The following is a 17,333-nucleotide window of genomic DNA, read 5'->3' as shown; positions in this document are numbered from 1 at the left end:
GCTCCCTTTACTCTCTGTTCCGAACGTGCTAGACGGCCAGTTCTTATAGCATTTAGCCGTACCCTTATCCTACTTCTCCTCTGTTCCTCTGGTGATGTAGACGTTAATCCAGGACCTGCAGTGCCTAGCTCCACTCCTACTCCCCAGGTGCTCTCATTTGTTGACTTCTGTAACCATAAAAGCCTTGGTTTCATGCATGTTAACAGTAGAAGCCTACTCCCTAAGTTTGCTTTATTCACTGCTTTAGCACATTCTGCCAACCCAGATGTCTTAGCCGTGTCTGAATCCTGGCTTAGGAAAACCAGCAAAAACCCTATAATTTCCATCCCTAATGATAACGTTTTCCGCCAAGATAGAACTGCCGAAGGGGGCGGTGTTGCAATCTACTGCAGAGAGAGCCTGCAGAGTTCTATCTTACTATCCAGGTGTGTACCAAAACAATTCGAGCTTCTACTTCTAAAAATTCATATTTCCAGAAACAAGTCTCTCACTGTTGCCGCTTGATATAGACCACCCTCTGCCCCCAGCTGTGCCCTGGACACCATATGTGAATTGATTGCCCCCATCTATCTTCTGAGCTCGTGCTTCTAGGTGACCTAAACTGGGACATGCTTAATACCCCGGCCATCCTAAGCTTGATGCCCTCAATCTCACACAAATTATCTATGAACCTACCAGGTACAACCACAAATCTGTAAACACGGGCACCCTCATAGATATCATCCTAACTAACTCGCCCTTCAAATACACCTCTGCTGTTTTCAACCAAGATCTCAGCGATCACTGCCTCATTGCCTGCATCCGTAATGGGTCTGCGGTCAAACAACCACCCCTTATCACTGTCAAATGCTCCCTAAAACACTTCAGTGAACAGGCCTTTCTAATCGACCTGGCCGGGGTATCCTGGAATGACATTGACCTCATCCCGTCAGTAGAGGATGCCTGGTTATTCTTTAAAAGTGCCTTCCTCACCATCTTAAATAAGCATGCTCCATTCAAAAAATGTATTACCAGGAATAGATTTTGCCCTTGGTCCACTCCAGACCTGTCTGCCCTTGACCAGCACAAAAACATCCTGTGGCGTTCTGCATTAGCATCGAATAGCCCCCGTGACATGCAACTTTTCAGGGAAGTTAGGAATCAATATACTCAGGCAGTTACGAAAAAGGCTAGCTTTTTCAAACAGAACTTTGCATCCTGTAGTACAAACTCAAAAAAGTTCTGGGACACTGTAAAGTCCATGGAGAATAAGAGCACCTCCTCCAAGCTGCCCACTGCACTGAGGCTAGGAAACACTGTCACTACCGATAAATCCACAATAATTTTTCTACGGCTGGTCATGCTGTCCACCTGGCTACCCCTACCCCGGTCAACAGCCCTGCGCTCCCCACAGCAACCCAAACCTCCCCCACTTCTCCTTCACCCAAATCCAGATAGCTGATGTTCTGAAAGAGCTGCAAAATCTGGACCCCTACAAATCAGCCGGGCTAGACAATCTGGACCCTCTCTTTCTAAAATGATCTGCCGAAATTGTTGCAACCCCTATTACTAGCCTGTTCAACCTCTCTTTCGTATCGTTTGAGATTCCGATAGATTGGAAAGCTGCCGCGGTCATCCCCCTCTTCAAAGGGGGAGACACTCTAGACCCAAACTGCTACTGACCTATATCTATTCTACCCTGCCTTTCTAAGGTGTTTGAAAGCCAAGTTAACAAACAGATTACCGACCATTTCAAATCTTACCGTACCTTCTCCGCTATGCAATCTGGTTTCAGAGCTGGTCATGGGTGCACCTCAGCCACACTCAAGGTCCTAAACTATTTCATAACCGCCATCGAGAAGAGACATTACTGTGCAACCGTATTCATCGACCTGGCTAAGGCTTTCGACTCTGTCAATCACAACATTCTTATTGGCAGACTCAACAGCCTCGGTTTCTCAAATGATTGCCTCGCTTGGTTCACCAACTACTTCTCCGATAGAGTTCAGTATGTCAAATTGAAGGACCTGTTGTCCGGACCTCTGGCAGTCTCTATGGGGGTGCCACAGGGTTCAATTCTCGGGCTGACTCTCTTCTCTGTATACATCAATGATGTCGCTCTTGCTGCTGGTGATTCTTTGATCCACCTCTACGGGGACGACACCGTTCTGTATACCTGTGGCCCTTCGTTGGACACTGTGTTAACTAACCTCCAGACGAGCTTCAATGCCATTCAACTCTCCTTCCGTGGCCTCCAACTGCTCTTAAATGCAACTAAAACTTATTGCATGCTCTTCAACCGATCGCTGCCAGCACCTGCCCGCCCATCCAGCATCACTACTCTGGACGGTTCTGAATTAGAATATGTGGACAACTACAAATACCTAGGTATCTGGTTAGACTGTTAACTCTCCTTCCAGACTCACATTAAACATCTCCAATCCCAAATTAATTCTAGAATCGGCCCCCTATTTTGCAACAAAGCATCCTTAACTCATGCTGCCAAACATACCCTCGTAAAACTGACCATCCTACTGATCCTCGACTTCGGCGATGTAATTTACAAAATGGCCTCCAACACTCTACTCAACAAATTGGATGCAGTCTATCACAATGCCATCCGTTTTGTCACCAAAGCCCCATATACTACCCACCACTGCGACCTGTATTCTCTCGTTGGCTGGCCCTCGCTTCATACTCGTCGCCAAACCCACTGGCTCCAGGTCATCTACAAGTCTCTGCTAGGTAAAGCCCCACCTTATCTCAGCTCACTGGTCACCATAGCAGCACCCACCCGTAGCACGCGCTCCAGCAGGTATATCTCACTGGTCACCCCCAAAGCCAATTCTTCCTTTGGCCAGTTCTCTGCTGCCAATGACTGGAACGAACTGCAAAAATCTCTGGAGCTGGAGACTCTTACCTCCCTCACTAGCTTTAAGCACCAGCTGTCGGAGCAGCTCACAGTTCACTGCACCTGTACATAGCTCATCTGTAAATAGCCCATCCAATCTACCTCATCCCCATACTGTATTTATTTATTTATCTTGCTCCTTTGCACCCCAGTATCTCAACTTGCACATTCATCCTCTGCACATCCTACCATTCCAGTGTTTAATTGCTATATTGTAATTACTTTGCCACCATGGCCTATTTATTGCCTTACCTCTCTTATCCTATCTCATTTGCACATGCTGTATATAGATTTTCCTACTGTATTATTGATTGTATGTTTGTTTATTCCATGTGTAACTCTGTGTTGTTGTTTGTGTTAAACTGCTTTGCTTTATCTTGGCCATATAAAATGGACGATTTGTGGGTCTGCGTCATCTACTTAACACTTAGCTGGTTGGCAAGGAGATGATAGCCATAGACAGACATGCTGATGGGTCTACTAACTTGGGATTGCTCCTCCTGGTTGTTGCAGAATACTGCACATCTAGTTGTCCTTGTGAGTTCACAGTACTGAGGCATGCCGTGCAACTGCAACCTGCTGCAACCACTGAGGAGAGGAGGCAGTTGGCTCTTGGTGCGCTTGCTTGCTCAGAGATGAAATTCTGAAGCTAAGGAGGCTGATGGATCGACTTCACACGTGCAAATGTGTCAGTTTAAATGATGGATGAGAGGAGAGGAAGAGAAGGGGGTCAGGAACATGCTGGAATGGCAGTGGCACACAACAGAGAATTGCTTGACTTTACCACTGTTCCCTATAGGGCTCTATACAAATGACTGATAAAGAGTGTTTTCTGATGGTTGCTGTCTCCTGACTACCATGCCATCTCCCATTTAACAGTGAAGATAAATACAGATTACCTTTCTGAGATGGGGAAGTGAAGGGAGCAGCCAAATCATATATGCTTTGCACACAATCAGGCTTTTGAATTCATCCAAGCATAATCAGCTTTGTTACAGTCAGTGTGTGTATGTGTGTTTGTGTGCTTGCCACAAAATTAAGGATTTAATGGCCAGTGAGCACAGGGTGAGGTGGGCTCTGGATAACACTGAGTGTACTAAATCATTTGGTGTGAATTTCTGGTCTGAGTCCATCAGTCCAGGCTGTGGTGCTTGGGAGCCTTGTGGTGTGACATTGGGAGATCAGGTCTTACGCACTAATCCTAGTCACATCATACCTGACCTGACATATAGAGACTGTAAAAACCAGGCCAAGGTTTTCACACCACATAGCCCTTATTAAGCTTCTCCACCTTAATGCAAACCTCTGCTGCATGGAGCTATAAATGTGTGCATAATGTGTCAGTGCGAGTGATATTGGCTGACTGTAGAGTGAGGGGAATTGTTTTCCAGAGGGCGTGTGTGTATGTTTGCATGGAGGAGTGTGGTTTCCTGTCTTTGTAATGAGTCGTAAGTTGCGAGCACGGTGCGGCCATGCCTAATTTTAGGCTGCTGATGTGTGATGTGGTGGGGTGCTCGTTGCCTGCCGTGCGTTTGAGGTGTGATGTTTATCTTAGCCTCTGAGGGATCACTCTGTCTCCCCATTGGAGGGCCTTGTTACCGTGGGAACTGTGGGGCTCAATAAACAGACCCTTTTTTGCAGGCCACAGCACACACACAAGTAATCCCCATCACCATTGGATTATAATATGAAAATGAATACTTTTTATGGAGAAACTGTGGATGTTTTAGTTCATGCTCTAACCCTGATCACTTGTGTTGTTTCTCCTCTCCCTGTTAGATTGAAGATGTCATTATGCGGATACAGGATGAGAAGGCAGGAGGGGTGGCCATCCGAACTGTCAAGAGCTTCCTGTCCAAGATCCCCAGTGTGGTATCAGGTGACCAGCTGTGTGTGTGTGTGTGTGTGTGTGTGTGTGTGTGTGTGTGTGTGTGTGTGTGTGTGTGTGTGTGTGTGTGTGTGTGTGTGTGTGTGTGTGTGTGTGTGTGTGTGTGTGTGTGTGTGTGTGTGTGTGTGTGTGTGTGTGTCTGTGTGTGTGTGTGTGTGTGTGTGTGTGTGTGTGTGTGTGTGTGAGAGAGAGGCAGAGAGGCAGAGAGTGGCAGAGAGAGTGGCAGAGAGAGTGGCAGAGAGAGTGGCAGAGAGAGAGAGAGAGAGAGAGAGAGAGAGAGAGAGAGAGAGATATGACTCAGTGTGGCTCAACAGAGAGAGAGGAGTCAGAATCATTAAAGAAAATATGACCTTTCAGGCTCATTTGAATTGCTGCCTCTGCAGATTGGAACAGATGAGGGAGTCTCAGCCCGTAAGGTTTTGGCAGAGAAGCCTAATGTGATGTCTGGTGTGTCGCTGCCCTTGTCATTATGCAGTGTGGCTGGTTGTGTGTTGGGTGACATGGTTTAAGGGGGCAGTGTGAGTGAGTAAGACAGTTCTGGCTGGTGTATGTGTGTTAGCTTGTGAGTCAACAGAGTCAACAGTATCTATGGGGCTGGTGGGGAGTGGGTGGGGGGATGCTCTCTGAGTGTGACTCACCCCCTCACATGTCTCCCTAGGCCTGCTGTGTCACACTTCACTCTCTCAGTCTCACTCCTCACTGCCAAGTGCTAACATTATGCCAAATATGTTGCTATCCAGGAGTTAGACAAAAGACCTGGTTTCCTGCCTATTGTTAGTCCAAGATCACATTGTTCCGTTTGAATTGTTCCTGCAAACACCTGCTCCCCTATGCCACATTCAGCCTTAGCCAAGGGCATTTGTATTTGTATTTATTATGGATCCCCATTAGCTGCTGCCAAGGCAGCAGCTACTCTTCCTGGGGTCTAGTAAAAAGTAAGGCAATAATAGACATTGTAATTTTTAAACACTAAAATACATTTTGCTACAGATTTCAAAATACATTAAGTATGTGCCCTCGGGTCACTACTCTACTATAACACACAATCCAGGTGTACGTGTGTGTATAGTGTGTATGTTTTGTGGGTTTGTACATGTGTGTATAGTGTGTATGTTATGTGTGTTTGTTTGTATGTGTGTTTGTACCTGTGTGTTTCCCTCTTCACAGTCCCTACTGTTCCATAAGGTGTATTTTTAAAATCTTTTTAAAAATCAGATTTTACAGCTTGTGTGAGATACTTGATGTGGAATAGAGTTCCATGTAGCCATGGCTCTATGTAGTACTGTGCGCCTCCCATAGTCTGTTCTGGACTTGGGGATTGTGAAGAGTCCTCTGGTGGCATGTCTTGTGGGGTATGCATGGGTGTCTTAGCTGTGTGCTAGTCGTTTAAACAGACAGCTTGGTGCATTCAACATGTCAATACTTCTTACAAAAACAAGTAGTGATGAAGTCAATCTCTCCTCTACTTTGAGCCATGAGAGATTGGCATGCATATTATTAATGTTAGCTCTATGTGCACATTTAAGGGCCAGCCGTGCTGCCCTGTTCTGGGCCAGTTGTAATTTCCCCAAGTCCCATTTTATGGCACTTGCCCACACGACTGGGCAGTAGTCCAGGTGCAACAAAACTAGGGACCCGCCTTGTTGATATTGTTGTTAAGAAGGCAGAGCAGCGCTTTATATTAGACGTATTATGGACAGACCTCTCCCAATCTTAGCTACTGTTGCATCAATATGTTTTGACCATAACAATTCACAATCCAGGGTTACTCCAAGCAGTTTAGTCTCCTCAACTTGCTCAATATCCACATTACTCATTGCAAGATTTTGTTGAGGTTTAGGGTTTAGTGAATGATTTGTCCCAAATACAATGCTTTTAGTTTTTGAAATATTTAGGACTAACTTATTTCTTGCCACCCACTCTGAAACGGACTGCAGCTCTTTGTTAAGTGTTGCAGTGATTTCAGTCGCTGTAGTAGCTGACGTGTACAGCGTTGAGTCATCAGCATACATACAGTAGACACACAGGCTTTACTCAGAGCCAGTGGCAGGTCATACGTGAAGATTGAAAAAAGTAAAGGGCCTGGACAGCTGCCCTGGAGAATGTTGTTAATTTATTTACTGTAAAATAGCATTGTATCTGGTCAAACACTATTTTTTCCAAAAGTTACAAAGGTTTGATAACAGGATGATTGGTCGACTATGTCAGTATTGTAGCTGTGGTGTAAGCTAAAAGTAATAGATTGTTAAGGGGAGACCAGTTCAAGGACTGTTGCAGCTTTTGTGTAGAGGTTTTCTGTGTGTACAACGCTATTTCAATGTCACTGTTAACCATTCTTCTCTTTTGAATACCAGGAGCAGACATTGTGCTGTGGCTGGTGAAAAACCTTTCAATTGAGGACTCAGGTATGCCTGCTATGTACACAGCCATATTTCACAGGGATTGACCACTGTTCTCAGTCTCTACTCAAGCATTAAAAAGGGAAGCCATTTTTCTGTACTCATCGTTAGTATCCTGTTCTCGCTCCTGCAGCTGAAGCCATCCATTTAGGGAGCCTGATTGCTGCCCAGGGCTACCTCTTCCCCATCTCCGACCACGTCCTCACTCTCAAAGATGATGGGACCTTATACCGCTTCCAGGTAAACTACCATGGTATTTTCAGGCACCAGTATACCTACCATCCTTAGTGGTCCTAAACTGGATTTACTGTCCAAACCACCATCCATAACATGTGTCATGACCATTATCACATGAAGGCAAAGGAGTGGATAAATGATCCCTGTGAACTGTCCAGAACAGAACAGTAGCCTCATTACCTTGTGGCTGGTAACTTTACGCTCTAAAGCAGAAATAACCAGGGAAGAATGTGTTCTAACAGAGCCACTGATGTGAGAGATTCCTCTAGTAGTCTGATCCTCACTATACAGGTCAAGCGTTGTAATCAGTCTGTACCCACCGCTTTGGAAATGTTTGCCTAATCAGTCTCCTCTCACTGCCGTAATTTACTCCCTTAACCTGTGGTTAAATCACTTGAGATATGGTTGAGTATTATCACTATGTAATAAATATAGATATCAATATTGCTATAATAGATTATACCAATTGGAGAGGCACAATGTACAGTGTTGCAGATCTACTCACAGCATCCTGCAATCTGGTGTAGGGTAGTGTGTACACTTATTACTATGTAACTAGTCCGGGTGGCCATTTGATTAATTGTTCAGCAGTCTTATGGCTTGGGGGTAGAAGCTGTTAAGGAGCCTTTTGTACATAGACTTGGTGCTCAGGTACCGCTTGCCGTGTGGTAACAGAGAGAACAGTCTATGACTTGGGTGACTGGAGACTTTGACAATTTTTTGGGCCTTCCTCTGACACACCTAGTATATAGGTCCTGGATGGCAGGAAGCTTGTCCCCAGTGATGTATTGGGCTGTACGCACTACCCTCTATAGTGCCTTACGGTCGGATACCGAGCAGTTTCCATACCCGGCGGTGATGCAACTGGTCAGGATGCTCTCGATGGTGCAGCTGTATAACATTTTGATGATCTGGGGACCCATGCCAAGTCTTTTCAGTGTCCTGAGGGGGAAAAGGTGTTGTTGTGCCCTCTTCACGACTGTCTTGTTGTGTTTGGACTGTGATAGTCTGTTGGTGATGTGGACACAGAGGAACTTGAAACTCTCAACCCGCTCCTTGGTGGTGGTTTCTTGCTCGTTTCTGCTGAGTTTGGATGGCCCCTCGTGGACTGCTCGTTTGGGTTGTGTCCCTGGTTACTCTGTCTGCTGGCTCTTCCTTTCCTTGAAGAAGGTTAGCTTAAATGCACCATTCAGGCTACACTAGCTCTTTAAGGACTAAGCCTCCTTCTGAGACTGTTTAGTGCATGGGCTCTTCCATCCCAATTTCTGTACTGGATTACAGGTACTATTCCCTAAAATGTATTTTCCCTAACTTATCAGTTCACCAGTTCTTTCCATTAAAAGCGAAGGTCCAGGCCCTGTGGTCAGCCTGCTGGAGATGGAGGTCCTTCTCCCTCCTCAAAAGAGGTCCAGCGGGATAAGAGGATAAGAGCTATGACAGAGAGAGAGAGGAGCACTGCTTTTTCTAGTCCCATGAGGTCACATGGTGTGGCACCTAGGTGTGAAGGGCCACTTTTATGAACTTTTATCGTAAAGAGAGAAATAATGAATTGAGAGAGAGAATAGCCATAATATGACATTTTAAATGTCTCTATTCCTTTGAAATGTTTGTGAGTGTAATGTTTACTATTCATTTTTTACTTTTGTTTATTATCAATTTCACTTGCTTTAGGAAAGGGGGAAACCTAGTTGTCCAACAATGTATTCAACTGGAATGTGTCTTCTGCATTCAAGCCAACCCCTCTAAATCAGAGAGGTGCAGGGGGCTGCCTTAATTGACATCCATGTCTTCGGCACCCTTGTGAACAGTGGGTTAACTGCCTTGCTCAGGGGCAGAACGACAGATTTCTACCTTGTCAGCTCAGGAATTCGATCCAGCAACCTTCCAGTTACTGGCCCAACGCTCTAACCACTAGGCTACCTGCCTCCCCATATGGGGCAATGTAAACATATGTTTCCCATGCCAATAAAGCCCTTTGAATTGAATTGAGAGCTTGGAGGAAGTCAGTAGCCCATAAAAGTTCAGCATTATAGACAGACAGAAAAAGGATGTTCCACAATGTTCAACATAAGACATTAAAACGACACGTCGCTACACTGGCCTTGCGGTTCCGTCCTCGAGGTAATCTACTGTACAGTCAGGGCCGTGCATCGTGACATACAGTACAGTACAGTATGTTACAGTGTAGTGGAGGCTGAATGGTTCCTGGTCCTGCTAAAAGGCTCCAGAAGAATGAGTCACTATGGCTGACTGATTAGCAGGCTAATCCCAGCTGGGAGCAGCTCTCTTTGGGAATCGTTGGGCTGGCACTCCTCTCTTCCTCAGCACTTGTCCTGTGTCACCCACCCCTCCCACTCCTCCCCCCAATCTACCGGAGAGTCCATTTAGCCACACTTCTTTTCCCTCAGGTTAAAACACATTATGTCCTTTTTTTCTGGAAGGGGATGTGTGCGTGTGTGTCACTCACATTCAATGGAACTAAAAATACCCTTCCTCTGATGCTATGTCATGGTGCAACAAGCGAGCGTCATCGTTGCCATTTAAAAGAGGACCTGCATGACCTGTTGAATATGTTGATTTGTGTCTGTGCCAGCACTGAGGAGTCACAGAGGCTGTGTGGGTACACTGCGCTATAAATAGCTGCTGTGTCTTTTTGGAAGCCCCACTTTTAATGACAACTTCCTGCTGTGCTTTGAGACAAATCTGTGATGTTTCAGGGCAAGCAGACTCACGTCATAAAATGTTGTTGAAGCAGTTTGGTAAAGACAGAGTAGATGGATCTCTGTTTATCTATCAATCTTCATTCAGCAGCAAAGTATACATTAACCTGCCTGTTAGATGTGTTGATTCTGACACATATTCAGATCTCATTCATCTTGATTTCCTTTTGTTCTGAAACTAATTATGAGTGATGTTGGAGATGAAATATCATGTCGTGGAACGTCTCTGTGTTCTAATTCCGCCCGTCATTAAGAATGTACGCTATATCTGAGAAATCATTTATTTATGCACTATGGAATGAACTGGGAATCTGAAATATCAATTGCAATAGTTGATGAAATATGAATGGAGAATATAGCTACCGTTCTTCCCTAGATAGTTATGCAGAGCACAAGGTCATTGATCATCAGGTCACTCATCTTCTTTTAACTTGTTAATGTTCTTAGAGAGGAAAAGATAGGAACAGAGAGTTTGGATGGTTTGTATTTTCTCCAGCATTTTCGTCTCAACAGAAGTCAGGGCTATGAGTCAGGGTGGACTGGACACAACATGCAATATTCAAATCTTCAAAAAAACTGGGTCTCCGAAATATGTTTAAAACCTCGTTATTTGACATTCAGATCCACATAAAAAGCAATGCTAGCTGAGTGAAACAAAAAGAAAATAAACAGTTTACTTCAAACACTGCTGCTAGAGACAGTGTGGGGAAAATTGTCTGCATCAACATTAGGAAAACTATAGAAAGGGCAGATGCTTGGATGTTTAAATGTTCTTAAGATAATGAATACTTTCATGATGTCTCCACTTTCCTCCTCAGGCTCCATACTTCTGGCCCTCTAATTGTTGGGAACCTGAAAACACAGACTATGGTAAGTTAGGTTGGGGTCCCTAGGGGTGGAATTTGAAAAATATTACTGAACTCAGCTCAAAATGTGTCTAAATATTGCCTCTGAGATTTAATTATCCGTGCATAAACCCACATTTTTTCCCCCCTGATGCCCCCCCCCCCCCCCTCCCAGCCAGTCTAGCCTTTAGCCCTGCTCAGTGCAGAGTGCCTGGCACAGACTGTGTCATATCCACCTGCCTACAGTGTAAACACAGACTATGGATCTGTTGTCTCACACCCATTATTGATTGAGTGGCCCACTCTGTAATGCATCCCACTATCTGTCCAGGAGGATCTCATCTCACCCCCAAGCCTGCAGCGCTAGATTAGCCATCCAGGGTATAGGGGCGTTATTTTGTCACTATGCTACCTGCCGCCCCTGGTGACCCACGGGGCAGCAGGTAGCCTAGTGGTTAGAGTGTTGAACTAGAAGGTTGCTAGATCAAATCCCCGAGCTGACAAGGTAAAAATCTGTTGTTCTGCACCTGAACAAAGCAGGCCATCAGTGTAAATAAGAATTTGTTCTTAACTGACTTGCCTAGTTAAAAAAAAATATATATATATATATATATATATTGTAAATCTCCAGGCTTTCATGTTTGCGTGACATTTCTCCAGCCTGATAGTGTAAATGACAAAAGATGCCAACGGTCTCATTAAATATTGCTCACCACACTCTGATCAGTAGAGATTTACTCAGGTGGAAACTGAATGGGTGGCATTTGTTTACAAGAGATGAACTACACTCACACAAATGTTGATGCATCATCTGTGGCACTTGTTTGGCAATGTCACAAAAAAGTCTGCCAGGCAACAGCAAGTAACTGACTACTTCTCTCCTCTGCAGCCATTTACCTGTGCAAGCGCACCATGCAGAACAAGGCCAGGTTGGAGCTAGCCGATTACGAGGCTGTGAGTGCCCTATTCACCCTACTGGAACTGTCGTCAGTACCCTATCTATAAACTACAGACCTGTTAAACAAAGCTATCATCTACACAACTACAGCTTCTCTCAGATCACATGCCCCTGAGCTCTAGTCTATTTCATGCTCTATAGGTTTGGTGGTCGGGTCAGAGTGTTGTTTTCCCCACATAAAAAAAATAGGTCATTTCAGTGAATATGTGTAGGTACGACAGATTTTTGCATTGCTCGTCTGCCGAGCAGATGCCATTATTACGTGCAAATTACAACAGCCGTGATATTACTTGCTGATTAAGCTGAGATGGCTAGCTTTATGCAGTAAGAGAGTTATGCATTATAGCAATGTAATTACCCAAGAACCTTCACTGGTTGACTCTCACCCCTCATGTCTCTATGATTGGGGGGTCTTACAGGAGAACCTGGCTCGACTGCAGAGGGCCTTCGCCAGGAAGTGGGAGTTCATCTTCATGCAAGCTGAGGCGCAGGTCAAGTGAGTGGACAGTAACTAGGCAAAAGAACATACACAATGTATTGTGGTTTTAATACGTTGTCTATTGTGCCATATGTCAGTGTACTCCCCATGTCTCATTCACTGATGCAGATGACTATAGAGAGTCAGATGCATACCCCTAGGTTACTTTCGAGGTGACCTTTTAATCTTTGTCTTTTATCAATGTTCCTTCTATTACGCCTCCATCTGCTGGTTGACATTTGTAAACACAGCGCAGATCAGATACAGTCTATTCAACACGATATCAGGAAATTAAAAAAATTAATGATGAACCTTTCAAATGATTATAGTCTGAGCACTAAGTATTTACTGTTGTTAGGTAGAGGTAAGAGATTATACATTAAGCTCTGCTAAATTCAGAGAGAAATAGGCCACCAAGCACTTATCAGAAAATGTCAGTTATGTAAGAGTTGTACCCTACCAGCGGCCATACCACAGATTGCTTGATGAAGCAACGAGACAGGTTGTGACCTACAGTAAGGGAAAAAAGTATTTGATCCCCTGCTGATTTTGTACATTTGCCCACTGACAAAGAAATGATCAGTCTATAATTTTAATGGTAGGTTTATTTGAACAGTGAGAGACAGAATAACAACAAATTAAATCAAAAAGAATGCATGTCAAAAATGTTATAAATTGATTTGCATTTTAATGAGGGACATAAGTATTTGACCCCTCTGCAAAACATGACTTAGTACTTGGTGGCAAAACCCTTGTTGGCAATCACAGAGGTCAGATGTTTCTTGTAGTTGGCCACCAGGTTTGCGCACATCTCAGGAGGGATTTTGTCCCACTCCTCTTTGCAGATCTTCTCCAAGTCATTAAGGTTTCGAGGCTGACGTTTGGCAACTCGAACCTTCAGATCCCTCCACAGATTTTCTATGGGATTAATGTCTGCAGACTGGCTAGGCCACTCCAGGACCTTAATGTGCTTCTTCTTGAGCCACTCCTTTGTTGCCTTGGCCGTGTGCTTTGGGTCATTGTCATGCTGGAATACCCATCCACGACCCATTTTCAATGCCCTGGCTGAGGGAAGGAGGTTCTCACCCAAGATTTGACGGTACATGGCCCCGTCCATCGTCCCTTTGATGCGGTGAAGTTGTCCTGTCCCCTGAGCAGAAAAACACCCCCAAAGCATAATGTTTCCACCTCCATGTTTGACGGTGGGGATGGTGTTCTTGGGGTCATAGGCAGCATTCCTCCTCCTCCAAATACGGCGAGTAGAGTTGATGCCAAATAGCTCCATTTTGGTCTCATCTGACCACAACACTTTCACCCAGTTGTCCTCTGAATCATTCAGATGTTCATTGGCAAACTTCAGACGGGCATGTATATGTGCTTTCTTGAGCAGGGTGACCTTCCGGGCGCTGCAGGATTTCAGTCCTTCACGGCGTAGTGTGTTACCAATTGTTTTCTTGGTGACTATGGTCCCAGCTGCCTTGAGATCATTGACAAGATCCTCCTGTGTAGTTCTGGGCTGATTTCTCACCGTTCTCATGATCATTGCAACTCCACGAGGTGAGATCTTGCATGGAGTCCCAGGCCGAGGGAGATTGACAGTTCTTTTGTGTTTCTTCCATTTGCGAATAATCGCACCAACTGTTGTCTCCTTCTCACTAAGCTGCTTGGCGATGGTCTTGTAGCCCATTCCAGCCTTGTGTAGGTCTACAATCTTGTCCCTGACATCCTTGGAGAGCTCTTTGGTCTTGGCCATGGGGGAGAGTTTGGAATCTGATTGATTGATTGATTGCTTCTGTGGACAGGTGTCTTTTATACAGGTAACGAGCTGAGATTAGGAGCACTCCCTTTAAGAGTGTGCTCCTTATCTCAGCTCGTTACCTGTATAAAAGACACCTGGGAGCCACAAATCTTCCTGATTGAGAGGGGGTCAAATACTTATTTCCCTCATTAAAATGCAAATCAATTTATAACATTTTTGACATGCGTTTTTCTGGATTTGTTGTTGTTATTCTGTCTCTCACTGTTCAAATAAACCTACCATTAAAATTATAGACCGATCATTTCTTTGTCAGTGGGCAAACGTACAAAATCAGCAGGGGATAAAATACTTTTTTCTCTCACTGTACACTTCGAGCTTTAACCCTCCTCGGGTCTCTAAATAAGAGTGACACGTTTATCTGTGTACTCAGTATCAACCTGGCTCTGTCCTCTGTCCCCTACCCTCAGTATTTACCTGTCTCTGTCCTCTGTCCCCTACCCTCAGTATTTACCTGTCTCTGTCCTCTGTCATCTACCCTCAGTATTTACCTGTCTCTGTCCTCTGTCGTCTACCCTCAGTATTTACCTGTCTCTGTCCTCTGTCGTCTACCCTCAGTATTTACCTGTCTCTGTCCTCTGTCCCCCACCCTCAGTATTTACCTGTCTCTGTCCTCTGTCGTCTACCCTCAGTATTTACCTGTCTCTGTCCTCTGTCGTCTACCCTCAGTATTTACCTGGCTCTGTCCTCTGTCCCCTACCCTCAGTATTTACCTGGCTCTATCCTTTGTCCCCTACCCTCAGTATTTACCTGTCTCTGTCCTCTGTCGTCTACCCTCAGTATTTACCTGTCTCTGTCCTCTGTCGTCTACCCTCAGTATTTACCTGGCTCTGTCCTCTGTCCCCTACCCTCAGTATTTACCTGTCTCTGTCCTCTGTCGTCTATCCTCAGTATTTACCTGTCTCTGTCCTCTGTCGTCTACCCTCAGTATTTACCTGTCTCTGTCCTCTGTCGTCTACCCTCAGTATTTACCTGTCTCTGTCCTCTGTCGTCTACCCTCAGTATTTACCTGTCTCTGTCCTCTGTCGTCTACCCTCAGTATTTACCTGTCTCTGTCCTCTGTCGTCTACCCTCAGTATTTACCTGGCTCTGTCCTCTGTCGTCTACCCTCAGTATTTACCTGGCTCTGTCCTCTGTCCCCTACCCTCAGTATTTACCTGTCTCTGTCCTCTGTCGTCTATCCTCAGTATCAACCTGGCTCTGTCCTCTGTCCCCTACCCTCAGTATTTACCTGTCTCTGTCCTCTGTCGTCTACCCTCAGTATTTACCTGTCTCTGTACTCTGTCGTCTATCCTCAGTATCAACCTGGCTCTGTCCTCTGTCCCCTACCCTCAGTATTTACCTGTCTCTGTCCTCTGTCGTCTACCCTCAGTATTTACCTGTCTCTGTACTCTGTCGTCTACCCTCCGTATCAACCTGGCTCTGTCCTCTGTCCCCCACCCTCAGTATTTACCTGTCTCTGTCCTCTGTCGTCTACCCTCAGTATTTACCTGTCTCTGTCCTCTGTCGTCTACCCTCAGTATTTACCTGTCTCTGTCCTCTGTCGTCTATCCTCAGTATCAACCTGGCTCTGTCCTCTGTCCCCTACCCTCAGTATTTACCTGTCTCTGTCCTCTGTCGTCTACCCTCAGTATTTACCTGTCTCTGTACTCTGTCGTCTATCCTCAGTATCAACCTGGCTCTGTCCTCTGTCCCCTACCCTCAGTATTTACCTGTCTCTGTCCTCTGTCGTCTACCCTCAGTATTTACCTGTCTCTGTCCTCTGTCGTCTATCCTCAGTATCAACCTGGCTCTGTCCTCTGTCCCCTACCCTCAGTATTTACCTGTCTCTGTCCTCTGTCGTCTACCCTCAGTATTTACCTGTCTCTGTACTCTGTCGTCTATCCTCAGTATCAACCTGGCTCTGTCCTCTGTCCCCTACCCTCAGTATTTACCTGTCTCTGTCCTCTGTCGTCTACCCTCAGTATCAACCTGGCTCTGTCCTCTGTCCCCCACCCTCAGTATTTACCTGTCTCTGTCCTCTGTCGTCTACCCTCAGTATTTACCTGTCTCTGTCCTCTGTCGTCTACCCTCAGTATTTACCTGTCTCTGTCCTCTGTCGTCTATCCTCAGTATCAACCTGGCTCTGTCCTCTGTCCCCTACCCTCAGTATTTACCTGTCTCTGTCCTCTGTCGTCTACCCTCAGTATTTACCTGGCTCTGTACTCTGTCCCCCACCCTCAGTATTTACCTGTCTCTGTCCTCTGTCGTCTACCCTCAGGATCGACAGGAAGAAGGACAAGGTTGAGAGGAAGATCTTGGACAGCCAAGAGAGGGCATTCTGGGACGTCCATCGCCCTGTGGTGAGCTGAGGGCTGAGGGGAGTTGGTGGTGAGCTGAGAGAAGGTAGTGGTTCTGGGGTCTGAGGGAGGGCTGGAGAGAGGATGTGATGAGAGGACAGGGAGTGTTACAGTGAAAGTCCCATAGGGCTCTACTGTTAGAACAATAAAGGGTTCTATCAGCCTAGTTGTATAGTGTGGCCTGGGTTAGCCTGAATTAGACAGGATCCCAGTGGGGTTCTGTATTTTCCAACTCCTCTGCGGTTGTAATGTTGAATGAAGTCTAGCCTCCAGGCTAGGGCAGGATACTGCCTGGTGACCCACTATAATCTGACCTAGAAACTAACTCTCTTACAGCCAGGCTGTGTAAATACCACAGAGATGGACATTCGCAAGTGTCGGAGAGAGAAGAATCCACAGAGGGTGAAAAAGGTAAGAAATAAGGCTTTTAGTGGTGAGTGGTCTCTCTGTTTGTGTATGTATGTATATGTTCTGTGCGGCGCGTGCCTGTGTCGTGGGTGAGCGTATAAGCAATAACAGACATGTATATCCATTCTGTCTTTGTCCAGTCGGTGTATGGGGTAACAGACGACACCCAGACTCAGAGTCCAGTTCACCAGTCCCTCCCGTCCCAGCCGGCCAGGAAGCTCACCAGAGAGGACGTGCAGAAGGAGGTAACACACTGTGATGCTCCTGACAGGTCATTACTAACACCGCCATTATCCATTATCTCCTGCTGCCTGCCTGCCTGCCTGCCTGCCTGCCTGCCTGCCTGCCTGCCTGC

At 45.7% G+C, this 17,333-nt stretch overlaps 1 protein-coding gene across 4 annotated transcripts in view; it reads left to right on the top strand.

Annotated features, from left to right (window-relative positions):
• LOC115162353 (regulator of G-protein signaling 6) overlaps window positions 1-17,333 on the top strand; it is a 59,353-nt gene that overhangs the window by 35,184 nt on the left and 6,836 nt on the right. For all 4 annotated transcript variants that reach the window (XM_029713570.1, XM_029713567.1, XM_029713569.1 and 1 more), the window contains exons 3-11: window positions 4,670-4,769; window positions 7,133-7,183; window positions 7,311-7,417; window positions 10,953-11,004; window positions 11,869-11,933; window positions 12,357-12,433; window positions 16,492-16,573; window positions 16,907-16,981; window positions 17,119-17,223. In XM_029713570.1, coding sequence (XP_029569430.1) covers window positions 4,670-4,769; window positions 7,133-7,183; window positions 7,311-7,417; window positions 10,953-11,004; window positions 11,869-11,933; window positions 12,357-12,433; window positions 16,492-16,573; window positions 16,907-16,981; window positions 17,119-17,223 — 714 coding nt within the window. The remainder of the gene's footprint in view (window positions 1-4,669; window positions 4,770-7,132; window positions 7,184-7,310; window positions 7,418-10,952; window positions 11,005-11,868; window positions 11,934-12,356; window positions 12,434-16,491; window positions 16,574-16,906; window positions 16,982-17,118; window positions 17,224-17,333) is intronic.

The sequence above is a fragment of the Salmo trutta genome, chromosome 25 (genome assembly GCF_901001165.1).
Source record: "Salmo trutta chromosome 25, fSalTru1.1, whole genome shotgun sequence".
Classification (NCBI taxonomy): domain Eukaryota; kingdom Metazoa; phylum Chordata; class Actinopteri; order Salmoniformes; family Salmonidae; genus Salmo; species Salmo trutta.
Note: the sequence above shows the minus strand (reverse complement) of the source record. Positions and strands in the feature narration are given on the sequence as shown.